The sequence below is a fragment of the Mauremys mutica genome, chromosome 3 (assembly GCF_020497125.1).
Source record: "Mauremys mutica isolate MM-2020 ecotype Southern chromosome 3, ASM2049712v1, whole genome shotgun sequence".
Lineage (NCBI taxonomy): Eukaryota > Metazoa > Chordata > Testudines > Geoemydidae > Mauremys > Mauremys mutica.
This window is the reverse complement of record NC_059074.1, coordinates 190585283-190604516: the sequence shown is the minus strand read 5'-3', so window position 1 is coordinate 190604516 and position 19234 is coordinate 190585283. Positions and strand designations below refer to the sequence as shown.

General features: G+C 46.7%; 1 protein-coding gene across 1 annotated transcript in view; it reads left to right on the top strand.

Annotated features, from left to right (window-relative positions):
* USP34 (ubiquitin specific peptidase 34) overlaps window positions 1–19234 on the top strand; it is a 307644-nt gene that overhangs the window by 125367 nt on the left and 163043 nt on the right. Inside the window, exons 19-23 of the mRNA XM_045009712.1 lie at window positions 5758–5847; window positions 6891–6986; window positions 8376–8458; window positions 11136–11290; window positions 12176–12289. Coding sequence (XP_044865647.1) covers window positions 5758–5847; window positions 6891–6986; window positions 8376–8458; window positions 11136–11290; window positions 12176–12289 — 538 coding nt within the window. The remainder of the gene's footprint in view (window positions 1–5757; window positions 5848–6890; window positions 6987–8375; window positions 8459–11135; window positions 11291–12175; window positions 12290–19234) is intronic.

Sequence of the window (19234 nt, the reverse complement as noted above, 5' to 3'; positions counted from 1 at the left end):
AAGCCCACCAGGAACTGTTGAAAAGGGTGGCATCAAGCCTCAACCTTCAAGCCGAATAGGTGGAGGAACCCTCACACTCCTCTCGGCTTTGGCACTGGGCAGGGTGGATCTCCCACTCCATGAAGGGGTGGCAAAGATCTCGAATGCCTTGTGGCAAACCCCGGCTTCCTTGTCCCCCATCTCTAAGAGGGCAGAACAGAAGTACTTCGTGCCCGCCAAGAGACATGAATACCTGTACAGCCACCCTGCCCCCAACTCCCTAGTGGTCGAATCAGTCAACCACAGGCAGGGCCGGCTTTAACAAGTGTGGAACCCGATTCGTACTCACCCAGCGGCGCTCCGGGTCTTCGGCGGCAATTTGGCAGCGGGTCCTTCACTCGCTCTGGGTCTTCCGCAGTACTCAAGGACCCGCTGCCGAAATGCCGCCGTAGACCCAGCGCAAGTGAAGGGCCCATCGCCGAAATGCTGCCGAAGACCCCGGAACGCCGCCGGGTGAGTAAAAATTAAAAAGGCGCTGGCGCGAGGCCCTCTTAGGCATGGGGCCCAATTCGGGGAAATTGGGCAAATCGGCCTAAAGCCAGCCCTGACCACAGGGAGAGGCAAGGCCAACCAGCCCCAATTCCTAAGAATAAGGACTTGAGGAGGCTGGATTTATTCGGGAGAAAGGTTTATTCATCCTCGAGTTTCCAACTGAGGGTGGCGCACCACCAAGCCCTCATGGGGAGATATGAGTTCAATTTGTGAAGCTCTGTGCCCAAATTGGAGGACTCCTTCCAAGAGCGTGACAAAAAAGAGTTCAAGGCTCTGGTGGAGGAGGGTACGGCTGCTGCCAGGGCAGCCCTTCAGGCAGCCTCGGATGCCGCAGATATGGCTGCAAGGTCTATGGCCTCCGCAGTGTCCATGAGAAGGACATCGTGGCTCCTGCTGTCTGGGTTGTCCAGCGAGGTGCAGAACTCCTTACAGGACCGTCCGTTGGATGGCAAGGCCCTGTTTGCAGAACAGACGGACGTGAAATTGCACGGCCTGAAAGATTCCTGCACAACACTAAAGACCCTTGGCCTCTATGTCCCAGCCCCGGCCAGGGCCAAGTTTAAACCGCAGCACGCTCCCACCTAGGTCACCCACTCTAAATATGAGCCCCTTTATAAAAAGTAAAGGGACTATAAAAAAACACTTGCAGAGGCAATCCTGGTCTGCTCCCCAACCTGGGCCCTCCGAGGGTAAACAGGCGGGAAAGCGTCAGTTTTGACGGGATGCCCAGGGGCGTCTTACTAGTTCATACCAGGGATGCACCCGCAATAAAGCTTCCCTTCTCCAACCTATTGTGTGCTTTTCTCCCGGAGTGGTCATGGCTGACCTCGGACTGATGGGTCCTCAACACTGGCTCCCGGGGCTACATCCTCCAGTTTACCTCTACCCCACCCACTCACCCGCCCTCCATCCCCGTTCCTCCTCAGGGACCCCCTCATGAGACCCTGCTTGAGCAGGAGGTGAGGCAGCTCCTTGGCCTAGGAGTGGTGGAGGTGGTATCAGCGGAGTGCAGATGCAAGGGGTTCTACACCTCCTACTTCCTTATCCCGAAGGGGGCTCAGGCCTATCCTGGACCTGCGAGGCCTGAACCAGTACATGGTAAAGCTCAAGTTTTGCATGGTCTCTCTGGCCTCCATTATCCCCTCCCTGGATCCCAGGAACTGGTACGCCGCCCTCGATCTGCAGGACACGTACTTCCACATTCATATATTTGAGGAACACAGACGTTTCCTCCATTTCACGGTTGGGCAGGAACACTACCAATTTACGGTCCTCCCGTTTGGCCTATCTGCTGCTCCCAGGGTATTCACAAAGTGTATGTCTGTGGTAGCGGCCTACCTCAGACGTCGGGGCATCCAGATCTTCCCCTATCTTGATGACTAGTTGGTCAAGGGCAGCTCCAGGTCGTAGGTGTGGGATCATGTGGTGCTCCTCCTGTCCATGTGCGCCACTCTGGGCCTGTTGGTCTGTTGGGCCACGCTAGTCCCAGTGCAGCGCATATAGTTTGTTGGGGCAGTTCTGGACGTGACATTGACCAAGGCCTCCCTCTCACCGGACAGATTCGAGATCCTAAGGGAGCTCATCAGCACAGTCACAAGGTTCCCCGTGATCACAGCCAGAGCATGCCTCCGGCTCCTGGGTCATATGTTAGCATGCACATATGTGGTTCGCCACACCAGACTCAGGATGCGGCCACTCCAGCTCTGGTTGGCCTCGGTGTTCTCCCAGTCCAGAGACAGGGTGGACAAAGTTGTCACTGTGCCCAAACCGGTGATTGCCTCTCTGTGATGGTGGTCCTCCCTGGGGAACATGCTCCATGGAGTCCCGTTTAGGGGCCGGCTCCCATCCGTGGAGCTGATGTCTGGTGCATAGGACCTGGGGTGGGGAGCCCACGTGGGGAACGTGTAGACCCAAGGTCTGTGGTCCGCGTAGGACCTTGTCCTGCATATAATCATCAAGGAGCTCAGGGCAGTCTGTCTGGCATGCGTGGCCTTCCGCTCACACCTGGAGGGCAGAGTGGTCAGGGTTCTCACACACAACACGGCCTCGATGTTCTACGTCAACAGGCAGGGCGGGGCCCACACCTCTGCCAGGAAACCCTCAGGCTGTGGGACTTCTGTATAGCCCACGATATTTGCCTGCAATCCCACCACTTATCGGGCACCCAGAACTCTTGAGCGGGTTGCCTGAGCCAAAATTTCTCCTCTCAGCACGAGTGGTCACTACACCCAGAGATGGTGCACAGGATTTTCCAAACGTGGGGCACTCCCCAGGTGGGACCTGTTCGCTGCATGGCAGAACCACCGGTGTCCACACTTCTGCTGCGGTAGGGGTTGGGCATGGGTGCCATCTTCAGTGCCTTCCTCCTGTCCTGGTCAGGTCAGCCTCTCTATGTCTTTCCCCCGATCCTGCTGATTGGCAAGGTCTTGGAAAAGATAAAAACAGACAGGGCCTGGGTCCTCCTGATAGCCCCGGTATGGCCCAGACAACATTGGTACGGGACCCTCACAAGCCTGGAAGTCGCCCCACTGTGGCCATTGCCATCCCGCCGGGACCTGCTATCCCAGGACCAGAGCTGCCTCCTTCACCCCAACCTAGCGGCATTTCACCTCACGGCGTGGCTGCACAATGGTTAGGCAGGGAGGCAAGGACTTGCTCGGAAGGAATTCAGCGCGTCCTCCTGGAAAGCAGATGGCCCTCCACGTGTCTGGCCTACCTGGCAAAGTGGTCTTGGTTTTCCTAGTGGGCAGCTGATCAGAGCGTTTCACCTGTGACTGCTCTGATTCAGCTCATTTTAGACTATCTCCTTCACCTTAGAGCCCAAGGCCGAGTGCCCTCATCTGTCAAAGTGCACTTGGCAGCCCTTTTGCACTTCCACCTGCCAGTGCAGGGCCATACTGTGTTCTCCCATGCCACGACTGGCCAATTTCTTAAGGATTTGGATTGTCTCTTCCCGTATGTTAGGCCCCCAGTCCCGCAGTGGGACCTGAACTTGGTGCTGACGAGGTTGGTGGGTCCCCCGTTTGAACCGCTAGCTACATACTCCTGGTCGCACCTTTCATGGAAGGTAGCCTTCCTGGTGGCTATCACATCCGTTAGATGGGTCTCAGAGCTCCGGGTTCTGACCTCTGAACTCCCGTACATGGTGTTCCATAAGGATAAGGTTCAGCTCCGACCATATCCTTCTTTCCTCCCCAAGATGGTCTCCGCCTACCGTATGGGTCAGGACATTTTCTTGCTGGTGCTCTGTCCCAAGCCCCGTGCATCCAGTGAGGAACGCCGCCTCCACATGCTGGATGTGAGATGGGCTCTGGCGTTTTACCTAGAACATAAAAGTCGTTCAGGAAGTCCTCGCAGCTGTTCATCGCCTCTCATGCGTTTGGCTGATCTCCACTCAGCGGCTCTCCAACTGGATCTCCTCGTGTATTCATACTCGTTACGACCTGGCGGAAGTTCCCCTGCTGCCAATTGTGATGGTGCACTCGACTAGGGCGCAAGCCTCGTCGGCTGCATTTTTGGCCCATGTTCTCATCCAGGACATTTGTAGGGCTGCCACATGGTCTTCGGTTCACATGTTCACCTCGCATTATGTGATCGTCTCCCAAACCAGGGAGGATGCCAGGTTCAGCAGGGCTGTACTCCGTCCCGAGTGTCTGTGAACTCCTACCCACGTCCAACAGATATAGGTTGGCATCACCTATTGTGGAATGCACGTGAGCAATCACTCAAAGAAGAAAAGACAGTTACCTTTTCCATAACTGGTGTTCTTTGAGATGTGTTGCTCATATCCATTCCACATCCCGCCTTCCTTCCCCTCTATCGGAGTTGTCTGGCAAGAAGGAACTGAGGGTAGGGGGAGCACACAGTGCCCCTTATACCGCGTCATAGTGGCGCCACTCCTGGGGTTGTTGGGGCGCTCACCTACTGGTACTGCTAGGGGAAAAACTTCTCTCACTTGTGCACGTGGCGAGCACGCACACCTATTGAGGAATGGACATGAGCAACACATCTCGAAGAACACCAGTTACGGAAAAGGTAACTGTCTTATGTCCAATTCACTAATCCAGAACCAAATTGATAAAACTTCATAACGTAATCTTGTTCATAATGGGCTAACTGATTTACTAATACCATGATTTATGGTGCATAGTATTTGTCATGACAGATGTGGCTATGACAAACACACCCCCATAGATCTGACTGTCTAGGGCCCTTAACAAACCAGTTAAGGATTGGTGATTTCATTCCTAGAGCTAAATTCTCCAAGCAGATCCACTGCAAAGATATTAAATACGATGCTTAAATGGAGAATTATTTTTAGCTTCAATATGTAAATGGAGATCCTCTGGGCCATTCCTTGCTCCAACTAGGGATCTGCAGTGACGCAGTACATCCTAGGCATTTAAGTCTAGCACATTATTCATTTATATTCTATTGTCTGAAGCTCAGCATAAATAAAAACTAATTCAGGTGAAATAGGTGACCAAGCCGTAGGCCGCAATCTTTTCCCTGTAATGTTCTGTTACCATTTTTATTAGGAACTGTTTTTGTAGTATAAGACACATTATATAAACCTCTTATAATTGTTTAAACTTGAAACAATTGTTTCCGAATTGTTTAAAAATGAAATATAAACGTAATTCAGCACAGCAAACAGCAGTGTGCAACATTAAGCCATTGGGGCACTTCTTGGGTTGTTGAAGATTTCAGCAATTAGCCTTGTTTTTTGCCTGCTCCCCAGGTGTGCACCCATAGCCTATATATACATATCTTTTGTTACTATTTTGGCAGTTTGGGGCAGATCTAATTCTGTTTACATACATTTCATGCGATTAAAACTGGACCTATTTTGCTGACATTTCAAAAGAAAATGCATTACCTGTCAGCATGAAACTCCGATATATTTATGAACGTGTATTTGGCATAATCTTTTGAAATATCAGACTTCTGGAACGAACAAAGTGAGTACTATTTTATTTTATATTTGAGAACAATCTTGTGCGTAAAGTATTATTTATACATAAATATTTATAATATTCACACTCCAAATCTTGTTCATGAGAGGGTTACATACAAAGGTGGACTTCACCCAAATATGCACAATACTTTCAATTTAAAGTGAATTTGTCAGTGAAGAGCATGCACACTGACAATAACTTTAGGTACTGTCAGCGATTTTAATTTACAAAAATCATATTCCAGTTATTTATTTTTTCCTCCCTTTAGATCTGTAGTAGTTTCACTTCGTCTTCTTCCAAAGTTATTTGGTACATTTCAGCAGTTTGGGAGCAGTTATGATACACATTGGATAACAATGTAAGTAAAAATACCTTCTCTCACCTACCCCCCCCCCCCCAAAAAAAGAAAGGAAATTGATGGTTGCCAAAGGGCTGTTGATAGGATAAAGAGCCTTTCACATCTAGATCACATATTCAAACCTCGTCCAGGTCTCAGGTTGATTATTACTCAAAGTCATTACCATCTGGTGGCCTATATGAAATGAGTTCGATGTCTTTAAGTTCCTGATGAGCAGATTTCTTCATAAGATAAGCTTTATCAGAACTGAGGCTAAGGCTAATGTTTGGGTGGATATGCACCGTAAGGTCCCTGTAAGTGGACTCGCTGTAGAATGCTGGAAGTGCATTGATGGGGACAATGTGGGTAAGCTTGTATTGCCAGAGACTGTGCTGTAGCTGTTCTGATTGTAAATCCAATAATTTTGAGTAATGCAAAATTCACTAAAAATGTTAATGTTTTTAAAAGTAAAGGCTGTGTAGTGCTGTTCTGCCTTAGGGGAAAATCAGGTTCAGTTTTTGGGCTCTGAGCTGGCAGAAGTTTTGAGTGCTGTGGAGGAAGCACACCTGGACTTTTTGGAAAGGTAGTGCCTTATGTCACTCATCAACAGCTCCTGTAGCCATTTAGACCTTTATTCAGCAAGGTACTTAAACACATAGCTAACTTTTAAGCATGTGAGTAGTCCCATTGAAGATCTTAAGATTGGTCTATAAATATTTGGCTAAAATATAGTTTGTCAATGGAACTACTATTGATGTTCTTAAAGTTAGACACTTACTTAAATACTTTGCTGAATCAGAGCCTTACAGAGCAGTGTTGATGGGCTCTGAAGGAAGGTCCATCTGTTAGTCCTAGGTCAGAAAATGATGGCCACACTTAGGAGCCTTAAGGGTGAGAAGATAGAGCAGAGAAACATAGTGGAGACTTTTCAAAATTCTATAAGTGATGGGGCGCACCTCCAGGCATATGGAAAGTGGATTGTTAGCTTTGTTAATTTGCACATGAATTTTCCTACAACATATGTCTCACTTAGGCAAAATATTTTTTCCCTTTAAATTGCACAGGTGGGCAGAAAAAGAACTTAACATGATGAAACTCTTCTTTGATAATTTGATACACTACATTCAAGCAGTAAGGGAAGGACGACATAAACATGCATTGTAAGTATAGTGTATGCATCTGGTTTTGTGAGTATTGAATATAATTTTATAATTTTAAACTCATTGTTCTTCTCCTTATGGCAATTCCTTCTGAGACAGTTCCCTTTTTATTATAATAATTAATAACCCTTGTTGGGGAAATGGAGGTGCAAGAAAGGTGAGCAGTAGGAAGACTTGCTGCAACCATATTATGTCTTTAGCCAAATATTTATAGACTGATTTTAATAAGACCATCCTTTGTGTCTCATATTAGCATGTTAAACATCTGCCTTTAATTTTAAAAACATGTTAATCCTTTTCATTCTTTCTAAGAGTGATCCTTGTTAATCATTATTGCTTTGAATGTTTGCATTTACTGATACAAGGTAAAGATTTTTTTACATAAATTGATCAAAGGCATCTAAATTAGTTTCTTTAAAAACCTTTACGGTGTTTCTACTAATTTTCCTTCTGCTATAAAATCTCATTAAGATAGTACAGTTGTCTTCAAGTACTAAAACTTTAGTGCCCATTTTCTAACCTGGGTGCCTAACATTAGGTACCTAAGTCTATTTTTAAACCTAGTTAAAAGTGGCCTAATTTATAGCAGTGCTGAGCACTTGCAACTCACAGGATCTGCATCTATGAAAATCAGCTCACTTTTATTTATGTATCTATATATTGATATAGGTGCCTAACTTCAGGCATCCACATTTGAAAAGTTTAGCTTTCAATTAGGGTTTAATTTTCAGCTTCACGAAAACCTTCATCTGCATATGCAAATCCTGCAGTTAGAGATCTATGTGATGAGTTACAATTTTAAAGGCTGGTTTGAAGCTGACTGAAAATTTAGCCTTTTATGTGAAATAGTTCATTGTTGAAAACTAGGTCATATATTGTTCTCCTCCTCTCTTTTATTTTAAATAAATCTGCATCTCATAATAGGTGGGGAATATAATTAAAATTTGTAGGCAGCACTTGCAAAGATTGCTGCAAGAAGAGTAATTCATCTTTATGCATTGATTGGAAGTTCAGACATTTCTGAGCATTTTGCAGGTGTATTAGAAACTTAGTGAAGGCCCCATTCTGCATGGTGCTGAGCAGATACAGTTCCTACTAAAGGTGCATAAAGTACACACAAAACTCACCTATTGCTCCCCCACCCCCTGTTCTCTTTTTCCAATTACTTTGTATTGTGCTACAATCTGTATGAGTGGGTTTACATTACTTCTTGAACTTAGTTTGAAGTTTTGAAAGTAGTTTTAAAAAATTAATGAGAAATTATGTTCTTATGTTTGCTCAAGTTTATGTGTGTGCATGTGCGGCGGGATGGAGAAGGATCAATATAAGTAATTAAACATTTGCAAATGAATTAAAAATATGTTTTGTTTAAAAAATATTCAAATATAGGTACAGCCACAGTGCAGAAGTTCAAGTGCGTCTTCAGTTTTTGACATGTGTTTTTTCAACTCTTGGATCACCAGATCATTTCAGTAAGTTTTTTTATATTACCTGATAATTAATATCCATCCCTTGAATTTACAATTAAACATATCTACTTTTTAACAATCTGATTATTTTTTAATTAATATGACCATATTTTTTTTTAAATCACAAAATCAAAGGTTAATCTAAAATGCTGTACTTTAAGAGGAGGGTAGTCTTGTAGGTAAAGCACAGAACTGGGGATCAGAACTTTTGGATTCTATTCCCAGCTTTGCTTGGTCATGTCATTTAACTTCACTGAGCCTCAATTTTCTTATGAATCGGGATGATGATAATTAAAATTAGAATAATAATATTTCCCTATATCATGTGATTTGAGGTCTTTGGATAGAAACTGCAGTATGAGTGCAAAAATGTTATTTATTTCTATGTTTTAATAATGTAGCTTACAAGTGGTTTTCTGGAATAATGTCTTGTGTGCTAAATAGTGGTAATATTTGAGGACAATTAAATATTTTAGAATGAAAATGATCAGTATACAAATTTAATTCCTATAATGACATTAGTTTATTGAGTTAGAACAGCAACCAGTGAACTCTGATTCTAATGAAGTTATGGCACTTAAACTAAAATATACGTAACTGGATTAAGTATGAAGGACAAACATGCTGCTCATGTACCCATTCAAAGGAAAAGCAGGCCTGGGGGTAATTTATTTAGCAGCAAAGCTGGATTTTCAATAGAAGATTGAAATCAAGGAGCACTTCACAGAATACTTGCACAGTATAGCAAGACCAAGAACTTAATGTGGCAGCTGGAAACAGATGCAGACAAAGAGAATCTGGAATGTGAGATTGAACTATTGACACTACTTCCCTGAAGAAAATTTATACAATCACAATAATTAATTAAATAAACTTCCACTTCTGTGTCATAACATAAGGAAAGGCTGGAGAATAATAATTTTGTCTAATTAATTGCACTACATAATTTTGTTGGAACTTGCTGATGAGCACATTAGAAGCACCTGGTCAGACATGTGAACAAGGGGGATGTACTAATTATTGGCATTCTCTTTCTAACAGCATCAAAGAAAATGCAACTCCATACACAACAGCAAATGAAAATGAACAGTAAGAACATGCTACTGCTTCCAAATAGTGAATAAACCTAGAAATTCCTGTAGTAATTTCTTTTCTAGTATGAACAGTCAAGATTAAGCATTAAAAATAATCCAGATGATATCCCACTTGGCTGTCCTGTACTCCGTTTATCGTATTTGGATAAGGCAGCCTCTGATGGATGATAAGATCTGCGGCATAGCATAGCTAATCCTTCAGGCTTCTGTAGTTTTAGTAATACACTCTCCTAAAGTTTAACTTCGTTTCAGTTTAAACTAATTTGATTTTTTAAAATGTAAAATCTATTGCTATCAACATAGAGGGTCTGTATCTTCCCCCAGGCCTAATACCGGATTACAGGGGTGAAGAAAATATGAGGACTCTAGATGGTTGCCACGGTCTTCAAAATAACTTTTCCCCAAAAGATTAGAGTTAGAGATAAGGTAGTAGTTAGTGAGACTGTCAGTAATAAGCTATACTTAGTTATCTGCTCATTTTGGTCAAAAGATGCTTTTAGTAGCCATGTGGTTCCAGCTAACAGTGTGTAGGCTGCAGCTTTCCAAATACCTCCTGAATAAGCATGATCAAAACTAGCCAAAGTTCAAGAAGATATTACTATTATTGCCACCTGCTGGTATCGCTGTGCTGCCACAGGGCCAGATAATCCAGCCTCAGTCTGTTCGATTTTGTCCATGCAGTACAATAGATAGAAAATTCCTAAAATTGAGAAGATATTAATTCTGAGTGAGCTCTTGTGGATATATAGACTGTTCACTTTTAGAATTGTTGTGCTGATCAAGACTTCACGGGTACCATGATGTAAGAAAAGAAAGGTTACTTAGCTGTCAATGTGGCACAGAACCTCACAATTTCTCTGTGCATCAGTTGGTCGTACTCCAAGTTCAGTTTTCACCAATGGCAACTCTAGACTCTTTCCCCTCACAGTTCATCTGTTATAGGTTGTCTGTGAATCAAGGTGACCTCAGGATGGCACAAAGAGAGCGGTATTTAGGAGCCATAATATCAGTAGTCAAGGTCAGAAAATTAGTATAATGTCCTACAGTGCCATTGATAAAATAGTCCACAGTGTTCTCCCTTGAAGAAATCTGCAGCCTAATCAGGAACACCAGTTTCTGAGTGCAAGCCCAGTGCTTTGATAAGAACTAAGTGGGGTATTGAGCTCCCTTGAAGGAAGTAACAATCAAATCATGACAAGGATATAATTCTTAACCACTATCTCCATTCCCAACTCAAAAATGAAGTCCAGAATGTGTGTAAACACATTATAAAAGTGAGAAACCTCCTGCAGTTTGATAGGCATGAAATCCTCTGTGTGTGTTTGTATGGATATTCACTTCATCAAGGACAAAAAGCCATGGCAACTCCTCAGTTCCACGCTGCACAAAAATGCTAGAGAAAGAGATGCCTGTCAGTTGATTGCTACATATGGGAGATAAAGGGTTCTTCTGCTGCTAGACATATTTTTAAAACTTACCATCCTGACAAAGGGTTTTATGCCTTTTCTACTTGTTGTCCTGTTTTAGATAGAATATGCAAATTTATTGATATTATAAAGAAGCGTTTAAAAACATTTTATTTCTAGGACTGAGTTTAGAACAAGTGGACATTTTATGGCATTGTTTAGTAGAAGATTCTGAGTGCTATGATGATGCATTACACTGGTTCTTAAATCAAGTACGAAGTAAAGATCAGCATGCTATGGGAATGGAAACCTACAAGCATCTTTTCTTAGAAAAGGTATATGAAAACAGTTTTTAATTTAACTTGATTAATTTGAGTTTAAATTTTTTTGTCTGTATCAAAGTGATTTTAATATATTTAAAGTTACTTCTGTGGGGAAATCCTGCCATTTCTGCAGCAACGGAATGCACCAAGTGCAATGGAACTATTCCTCTGCATTGTGGGGTGGAAGGGAATCCTATTCAGGTATCCATCCCATCCCATCTGCCTGCCATAGATTTCTAGTCTGCAGTGTCTCTCTGTGCATCTTGATGGACTCGGGTTTTGGGACAGACCAGAGCCAAGCTGAGGGAAGGGGAGGTTTGCCAGTATATGGATCTAATATTCTTACCTTCTGTGGAGCGAAGGCACAGGAGCAGCAGAAGGCTTAGGACTTTAGTAGTGGCTCCAAATTGACTGTTACTGCTCCACTGACTTCAAGGGAAAATACCTGTTGTCTGCTACCCTTCTTTCTGAGACACCCACTCCCTTTTTTATATAAAGTAAGACAGTTACACCTTGGTGTGTAATTCCATTGTCCATACGCACCCTAGTTGTTTTTAAATCCTGAAGAATCAGTTACGTTAGCAAATTATACTGTTGCTGACAACCGTTTAAGTGCTAATGTGACAGTGCTGAAAATGTTGTCCATTCTAAACAGTTTCCAACACCAATTCAGGGGGGTCCATTGGGGAGGATTGTCATTATTGGAGGTTTTCTCTGTACAGTGCAAAGAGATTCACATCTTGCTAAAACAAAATTTGACTGACCTTACAATTTTTAAGTCTTTTTTGGGGTGGCAGTGAAGTTCTTGTGTTTTGAGAGAATAAATGCCCTGAAATCATTGCCATCTCTATCATTATCAATTTTCTTTTCATACTAAGGCACATTTATTTTATTTAGATGCCACAGCTAAAACCTGAAACTATTAGTATGACTGGTCTAAACCTGTTTCAACATTTATGCAACTTGGCCCGATTGGCTACCAGTGCATATGATGGTGGCTCAAACTCAGAGGTAAGTATGGACATCGTGCTACAATTTCCCTTCTTCCCTAAAATTAAGTTAATTCTCTGTACATTTTTTTAGCTATATCTTAATATCCTTAAGGTTATTTAGTGAGAGGTATTGATAATGAAGTGGCATTAAATCACAACCCTATATTGGGGGCAATGCAGAAATCCACTCTAGTGAGAGCTCTAGGAACTATAGGTCTCAAAGTTTTCAGGTGTATGGGGGACTGTGACTGATGCCCCACTTCTTCGTGCATGCATGCATTCTCCTTCATCTGTTATAGAGAGGAATGGACTATGTGACTCCTCTCTATGCCTTCTGGCAAGGACTGCAGTTATGTGGGTTATTTTCTAATTTCTCTGGGTAGGGGATTGATGAGAGGCCACAAAGAAAATGTGGGCTGCTTCTGTCCATCCCCTACTGCCTGTGACCGTCTATAGGGTTTTCCCACACTGGCCATAAATTAAATGTGTTAAATACTATTTGTTTAGGTAGGTAAATCAGAATAGGTCTTTGTGATGTTTACATTTAGTAATAATAAATGCATAGCACATAATAATCTTCACAGACTTAACAACATATTCATTTTGATAAGAAATATGTCATGATATAATATGTCTTACATTCATATAATATGCTGTAGATTGTAGAACATCTTGTCCTGATAGATTCTTAAGGTGTTTTTACACCACAAAGCACCTCAGAAATGTAACCATATTTGAAGTGGATGTTAGCAACCAATTGACACACTGACCAACAGTATCCTGTGGAGAGGAGCTGTGTGGACGGGCATGTGAGAATTTTGATTGAATTCACTGATGCAAACCTCTGTTCTTGCAACAAGTGCCATGAGATCTTTAATGTTCATGTGTGCCAGACAGAACCTCTGTTTTTAAAGTCTCCTCTGAAAGTATTTCCATTTATAAAAGGTGAAAATTTAGCCCCCTGAATTTCATGAATACACTTTCTCTCTACAATTAAAAAAAAAAAAAAAAAGGGCGGAGGGTGGGGAAGGTGAGATTTTAATGTTGATAATACAAATAGCTTGCAGATATTCCACAGTGGAAGACACTTTTAAATTATAAATTACTTACAGTGCATGCAAACAGTAACAAATCAGAGACAAGATAAAATAAGTCAGTCATCACAATTACATCAGTGTAAAACTATCTACTGGATGGGGCGATCCCAATGGAAATAAACCTTTTGGAAACGAAATTTTTCTCCTGGAGATCCCCATGGGATGTGACAACTCCATACCATTCCAGCATGAAACTGCCAGACAGGAATGATAAAGTCCATAATGATTTAATTGCAGCAGCAGGTAGAATTCCTCCATGCCTGCTACTACACCTTTTCACTGGGTGTAGCATGCTAGCCCTTGCATACTGGTCTTGCCTTGCAGACTAATGCAAAAGGAGAACAGGTGCGTGTTCCTTTTGGGGTGGTGTTTGCTCACCAGAACACTAGGAGAGACCAGTCGCTGCACTACGAAGTCAGGAAATATAATTTATGACAAGGCTTGTGTGTGGGATGCGAAGAGAGTGAGGAGGTTTTTTGTGTACTCTTTCCTCTCCCCCCACCTTTCTGTGCACATATGTAAGAGCCTGTCAGAATCTGGCCCAAAATGTTTTTATGAAACACTTGTCCTAAATACTAAAAGCTACTAAACATGTTGGAAACTGTTTAAAAAAAAAAAAAGGAGAGAAATCCAGTGAAACCCTGCTATAACACGATAATTGGGGTCCAGAAAATTTGATTGTGATAAATGCAGAGTTGTGTTATAGCAGGGTTATGAAAATTTACCATTTCAAGCTGGTCAGAACTAGCCTGAGAATGGCTGGGTTTGGACTTTGAAAACCGGAGTTTTGGAACCTGGCACACTGGGGCTGGAGCGGCTCTCGAGAGATCTGTACAAAGGCTCTCAGCCGACTCCCCTCCACCCGGAGAGCTGATTGCAGAGTTTGACACTGAGGAGTTGCTGATATTCAGAGCAGAGTTCGTGCCACTGTTTCTGTAGCATCCCTCCCAGCTGTCAGCCTGCTCCAGCAGCGGGGGCTCTCAGCCACGCAGCAAGAGAGGGAAACACTTGGGGAGAACAGGGGAGACGTGCAAGGGGCAGAGGAAGAGCGAGGAGCAGCTGGGGAGAACGGCTCTTCTCGCCAAAAGGGGAAGCGGGGGTGGGGGGAAGAGGCAGTGGGGAAGGCACATTTCTTCTTCGAGTGATTGCTCATATGCATTCCAGTTAGGTGTGTGCGCGCCGCATGCACGCTCGTCGGAAGATTTTTACCCTAGCAACACTCGCTGGGTCGGCTGGGCGCCCTCTGGAGTGGCGCCGCTATAGCGCCAGATATATACCCCTGCCGACCCATCCGCTCCTCAGTTCCTTCTTACCGCCCGTGACGGTTGTTGGAACAGTGGAGTGCAGCATCGCTGTCCTCCACAACCCTAGCTTCTCGCTCTTGTTTCTACCTTATTGTGTATATAGTTCAACTTTAGTATAGTTAGAGTTAGTTTACTAGTTTAGTTGTAGTTAGTGTTATAGTTCACCGGGGGATTGGGGGACTAGCCCCTTTTTCCCCTGACCCGGTGCGGGCTCATGCCCAAGGCACCGGGGTTTAAGCCGTGCTCGGCCTGCCAGAAGCCGATGCCGGTTGGAGACCCTCATGAATCTTGCCTGAAGTGCTTAGGAGAGTCTCACCTTCCTGATAAGTGTCGCATTTGCAAATCGTTCAAGCGACTCCGGCACCGCAAGGGCCATTGAGTCCGGTACCACACTGCTCCCCGGTCCACACTGCGGTTGAGCTAGCTCTCCCTTCAACTCCTGAGACTTTCTCGACGGCAAGAGAGCTAATTGCGCTGACGGAGCCGACACAGCCTCAACCCCCGGGGCCGCCGGTGCGGGTCGTCAAGTCAGTTGGCAAGCTGGCCATAATGAGGCCTCCTTCCTCTGACCACCAAGAGAAACATCACTCCAGATCCCGATCTCGGAGACGTTCCCACTCACGCCGGTCCCAATCCCGGCACCGCTTGCAGTCCCGGTACCACTCTCCATCGCGGTACCGGTCGTACTCGCGGAGACAATCATGATCCCGGTCGCCGGACAGATGTTATCGGCACCGATCCGGCTCTCAGTACTGCTCTCGGTACTGTGCGTCCCGCAGCCGTTCTCGCCATAGGGACTCGAGATCCCAGTCGACCTCCCGGCACCGGCACGGTAGATGGTCCCGATCTCACTCCCGGCACCGACAGGACCAGTACCGTTCCTCAGTACCGCCCCGGGACCGAACGGCTGAATCGGCGGCACCGTCCCAGGGCTTCTTGGCACTGCCATGGCCTTCGAGACAACCATCCGTCTTGTCCCACGCCGGCAGTGCTGCATACCAGCAGTCGGAGCCTCAAGGCCAAGACCAAGGCCCTCCTCAATGGGCTTTCTGGACCCCGTGGGCGTACCACGAAGCGCAAGGTGCCCCATTCGCGGCTCAACGCTCAGGCCCCTCTGACCATCGAGCTCCAGAAGCCACGGTTAGCAGGCCTCCTCCCACGACCACTGACGAGGCACCACTGGCTTCTGAGGAACCTGAAGCTCCTCTCGCTGCAGACGCTGTTCCGCCGCTCACTGACCCACCACAGGACCCCTTGGTACCGGGCCTCTCCTCCTCCTCCTCACCTGATGAGGCAGTTGCAGGAACATCCTTCTCGGGTCCTCCTCCTATTGACCTTTGGGCGCATCAGGACTTGTTGAGGAGGGTAGCTCAAAATATGAACCTGCCGGTTGAGGAGGTAGCAGAAGTAGAGGACCCAGTGGTGGACATATTGACGGCGGATGCCCCCCTCCGAGTGGCCCTGCCGTTCATACGTACCATTCAAAACAATGCCGATACCATATGGCAGTCCCTGGCCTCCATCCCACCGACGGCTCGGGGAGTGGAAAGAAAATACATGGTCCCGTCAAAGGGCTATGAATATCTGTACACCCACCCTCCTCCCTGCTCACTGGTAGTTCAATCCGTCAATGAACGGGAACGACATGGCCAGCAAGCGCCGGCTCCTAAGGCGAAGGAGGCGAGGCGCATGGACCTTCTAGGCCGTAAGATGTACTCGGCTGGCGGCCTTCAACTTAGGGTGGCCAACCAGCAGGCCCTTCTCAGCCGCTACAGCTTTAATACATGGGTGTCTGTAGGCAAGTTCACTGAGCTTCTGCCACAAGACTCCCGTACAGAGTTCACGGCCCTTTTGGAAGAGGGTAAAAAAGTAGCCAGAACTGCCCTCCAGGCCTCCCTGGATTCAGCGGACTCGGCGGCCAGAACCCTGGCCTCTGGCATAACAATGAGGCGCATATCCTGGCTCCAAGCTTCGACTCTCCCACCTGAATTGAAGCAAACGATTCAGGATTTGCCCTTTGACGGCCAGGGTCTCTTTTAAGAGAAAACTGACCCAAGACTGCAGAGCCTCAAGAACAACCGCATTACAATGCACTCGTTGGGCATGCACACTCCGGTAACCCAACGTAGGTCATTCCGGCCCCAGCCGTACCGCCCCTATAATCAACCCAGGCCGCGACAAGACACCAGGCGTCGTGGCAGGGTGAACCGGCGGAGACAATCGGGCAACCAGGGAAACCAAGCCCAACCGCCACCAAAACCATCTTCGGAGTCGAAGCAGAACTTTTGATGGGACACCCAAGGACGACCCACCAGTTTCCCTACTGGATCCTTCCCCATCTTTTTCCAACCATCTCTCCCATTTCCTCCCTGCCTGTTCCCAGATAACCTCCGACAGCTGGGTCCTCCGCACGGTGGAAGCGGGATACCACCTCCAATTTGTTTCTCCCCCTCCCACCCACCCACCCTACCCACCCCTCTCACGAGCAATTCCTCTTGCAAGAGGTCGAGACTCTCTTGAGTTTGGGTGTCATAGAGGAGGTGCCAGAAGGCATGAGGGGCAGGGGGTTTTATTCCCGCTACTTCCTAATCCCCAAGGCAAAGGGAGGTCTGCGACCAATCCTAGACCTGCAAGAGCTCAACAGATTTATGGTAAAGCTCAAGTTCCGCATGGTAACCCTGGGGACCATTATCCCTTCCCTGGATCCGGGAGACTGGTATGCCGCCCTCGATATGAAGGACGCGTACTTCCACATTGCCATTTACCCACCACATCGACGCTACCTTCGCTTTGTCGTCAACCACCAGCACTACCAATTCATGGTGCTCCCCTTTGGCCTCTCTACGGCGCCGAGGGTCTTCACCAAGTGCATGGCTGTGGTCGCTGCGGCCCTCCGCCATCGTCGAATACACGTCTACCCGTACCTCGACGACTGGATGGTTCGCGGGACTTCCCAACTGCAGGTGTCTCAGCACATGCGCGTAGTCACAGACCTCTTTGGCAGGCTAGGCCTTATGGTCAACGCCGAAAAGTCTACATTGACTCCAACGCAGAGGATAGAATTTATCGGAGCAGTTCTGGACTCCAATCTGGCCAGGGCCTGCCTCCCTCTGCCTCGGTTTCAGGCCATGTCTTTGATCATTCGAAGCTTCCAATCCTTCCCGACAACATCAGTGCGCACCTGCCTCAGCCTACTAGGTCACATGGCCTCATGCACTTTCGTGACCCTGTACGCGAAACTCCGGCTTCGGCGTTTCCAAACATGGCTCGCATCACTATACCGCCCACACAGGGACAATATAGACTCGATGATCACGATCCCCAGGCCGATCCTCGACTCCCTCACTTGGTGGTTGGACCCCGCGGTAGTCTGCGCAGGGGTACCGTTCCACCCTCCCCAACCCTCAGTGGTGCTGACCATGGACGCATTATCTCTGGGTTGGGGTGCCCACCTCGGGGACCTACACACTCAAGGCCTCTGGTCACCCACGAGCTGGCCTTACATATCAACGTCAGGGAGCTGAGGGCAGTCCGCCTGGCGTGCCAGACGTTTCGAGTCCATCTACAAGGCCGCTGTGTGTCCGTGTTCACAGACAACACGACGACAATGTTCTACATAAACAAGCAGGGCGGGGCGTGTTCCTCCCTACTTTGTCAAGAAGCCATCCAGCTGTGGGACTTCTGCATAGCCCACTCTATTCATTTAGTAGCATCTTTTCTCCCAGGAGTACAGAACACCCTGGCAGATCGCCTCAGCAGGTCATTCCTGTCTCACGAATGGTCGATCCGTCCCGATGTCATCCATACAGTTTTCCGGAGGTGGGGCTTTCCCCAAGTAGACCTCTTTGCCTCCAGAGAGAACAGGAAATGCCACGTGTTCTGCTCCTACCAGGGACGCTCCCCGGGCTCTCTCTCAGACGCCTTTCTCCTCCTGTGGACGAGACACCTTTTTTATGCCTTTCCACCGTTTCCCCTCATTCACAGAGTGCTGCTCAAGCTCTGGAGGGACAGAGCCAACCTTATTCTCATTGCTCCAGCATGGCCGAGGCAGCATTGGTATAACCTGCTGTTCGACCTATCAGTGGCAGAGCCAATTCCCCTGCCGCTATGGCCGGATCTCATAACGCAGGACTTCGGCAGGCTTCACCACCCGGACCTGCAGTCCCTTCACCTGACGGCATGGCTCCTGCGTGGTTGACTCAGGCGGAGCGGAGTTGTTCTGCTGCAGTACAGCATGTGCTTCTGGGGAGCAGGAAACCTTCCACTAGGTCGACTTACCTCGCCAAGTGGAAGCGTTTCGCCCTCTGGTGCAATCAGAACAGCTGCGATCCTCATCTGGTGTCTATCCCAAAGATATTGGACTACCTTTGGTCCCTCAAGGAGCAGGGCCTCGCGGTCTCCTCCTTAAAGGTGCACCTGGCAGCCATCTCGGCCTTCCGACCCAGCGAGGGTGGCCGTTCTATCTTTTCTAACCAGATGGTTTCCCGGTTCCTTAAGGGACTAGAATGGTTGTACCCACAGATCCGGCGCCTGGCCCCTACCTGGGACTTAAACCTGGTCTTA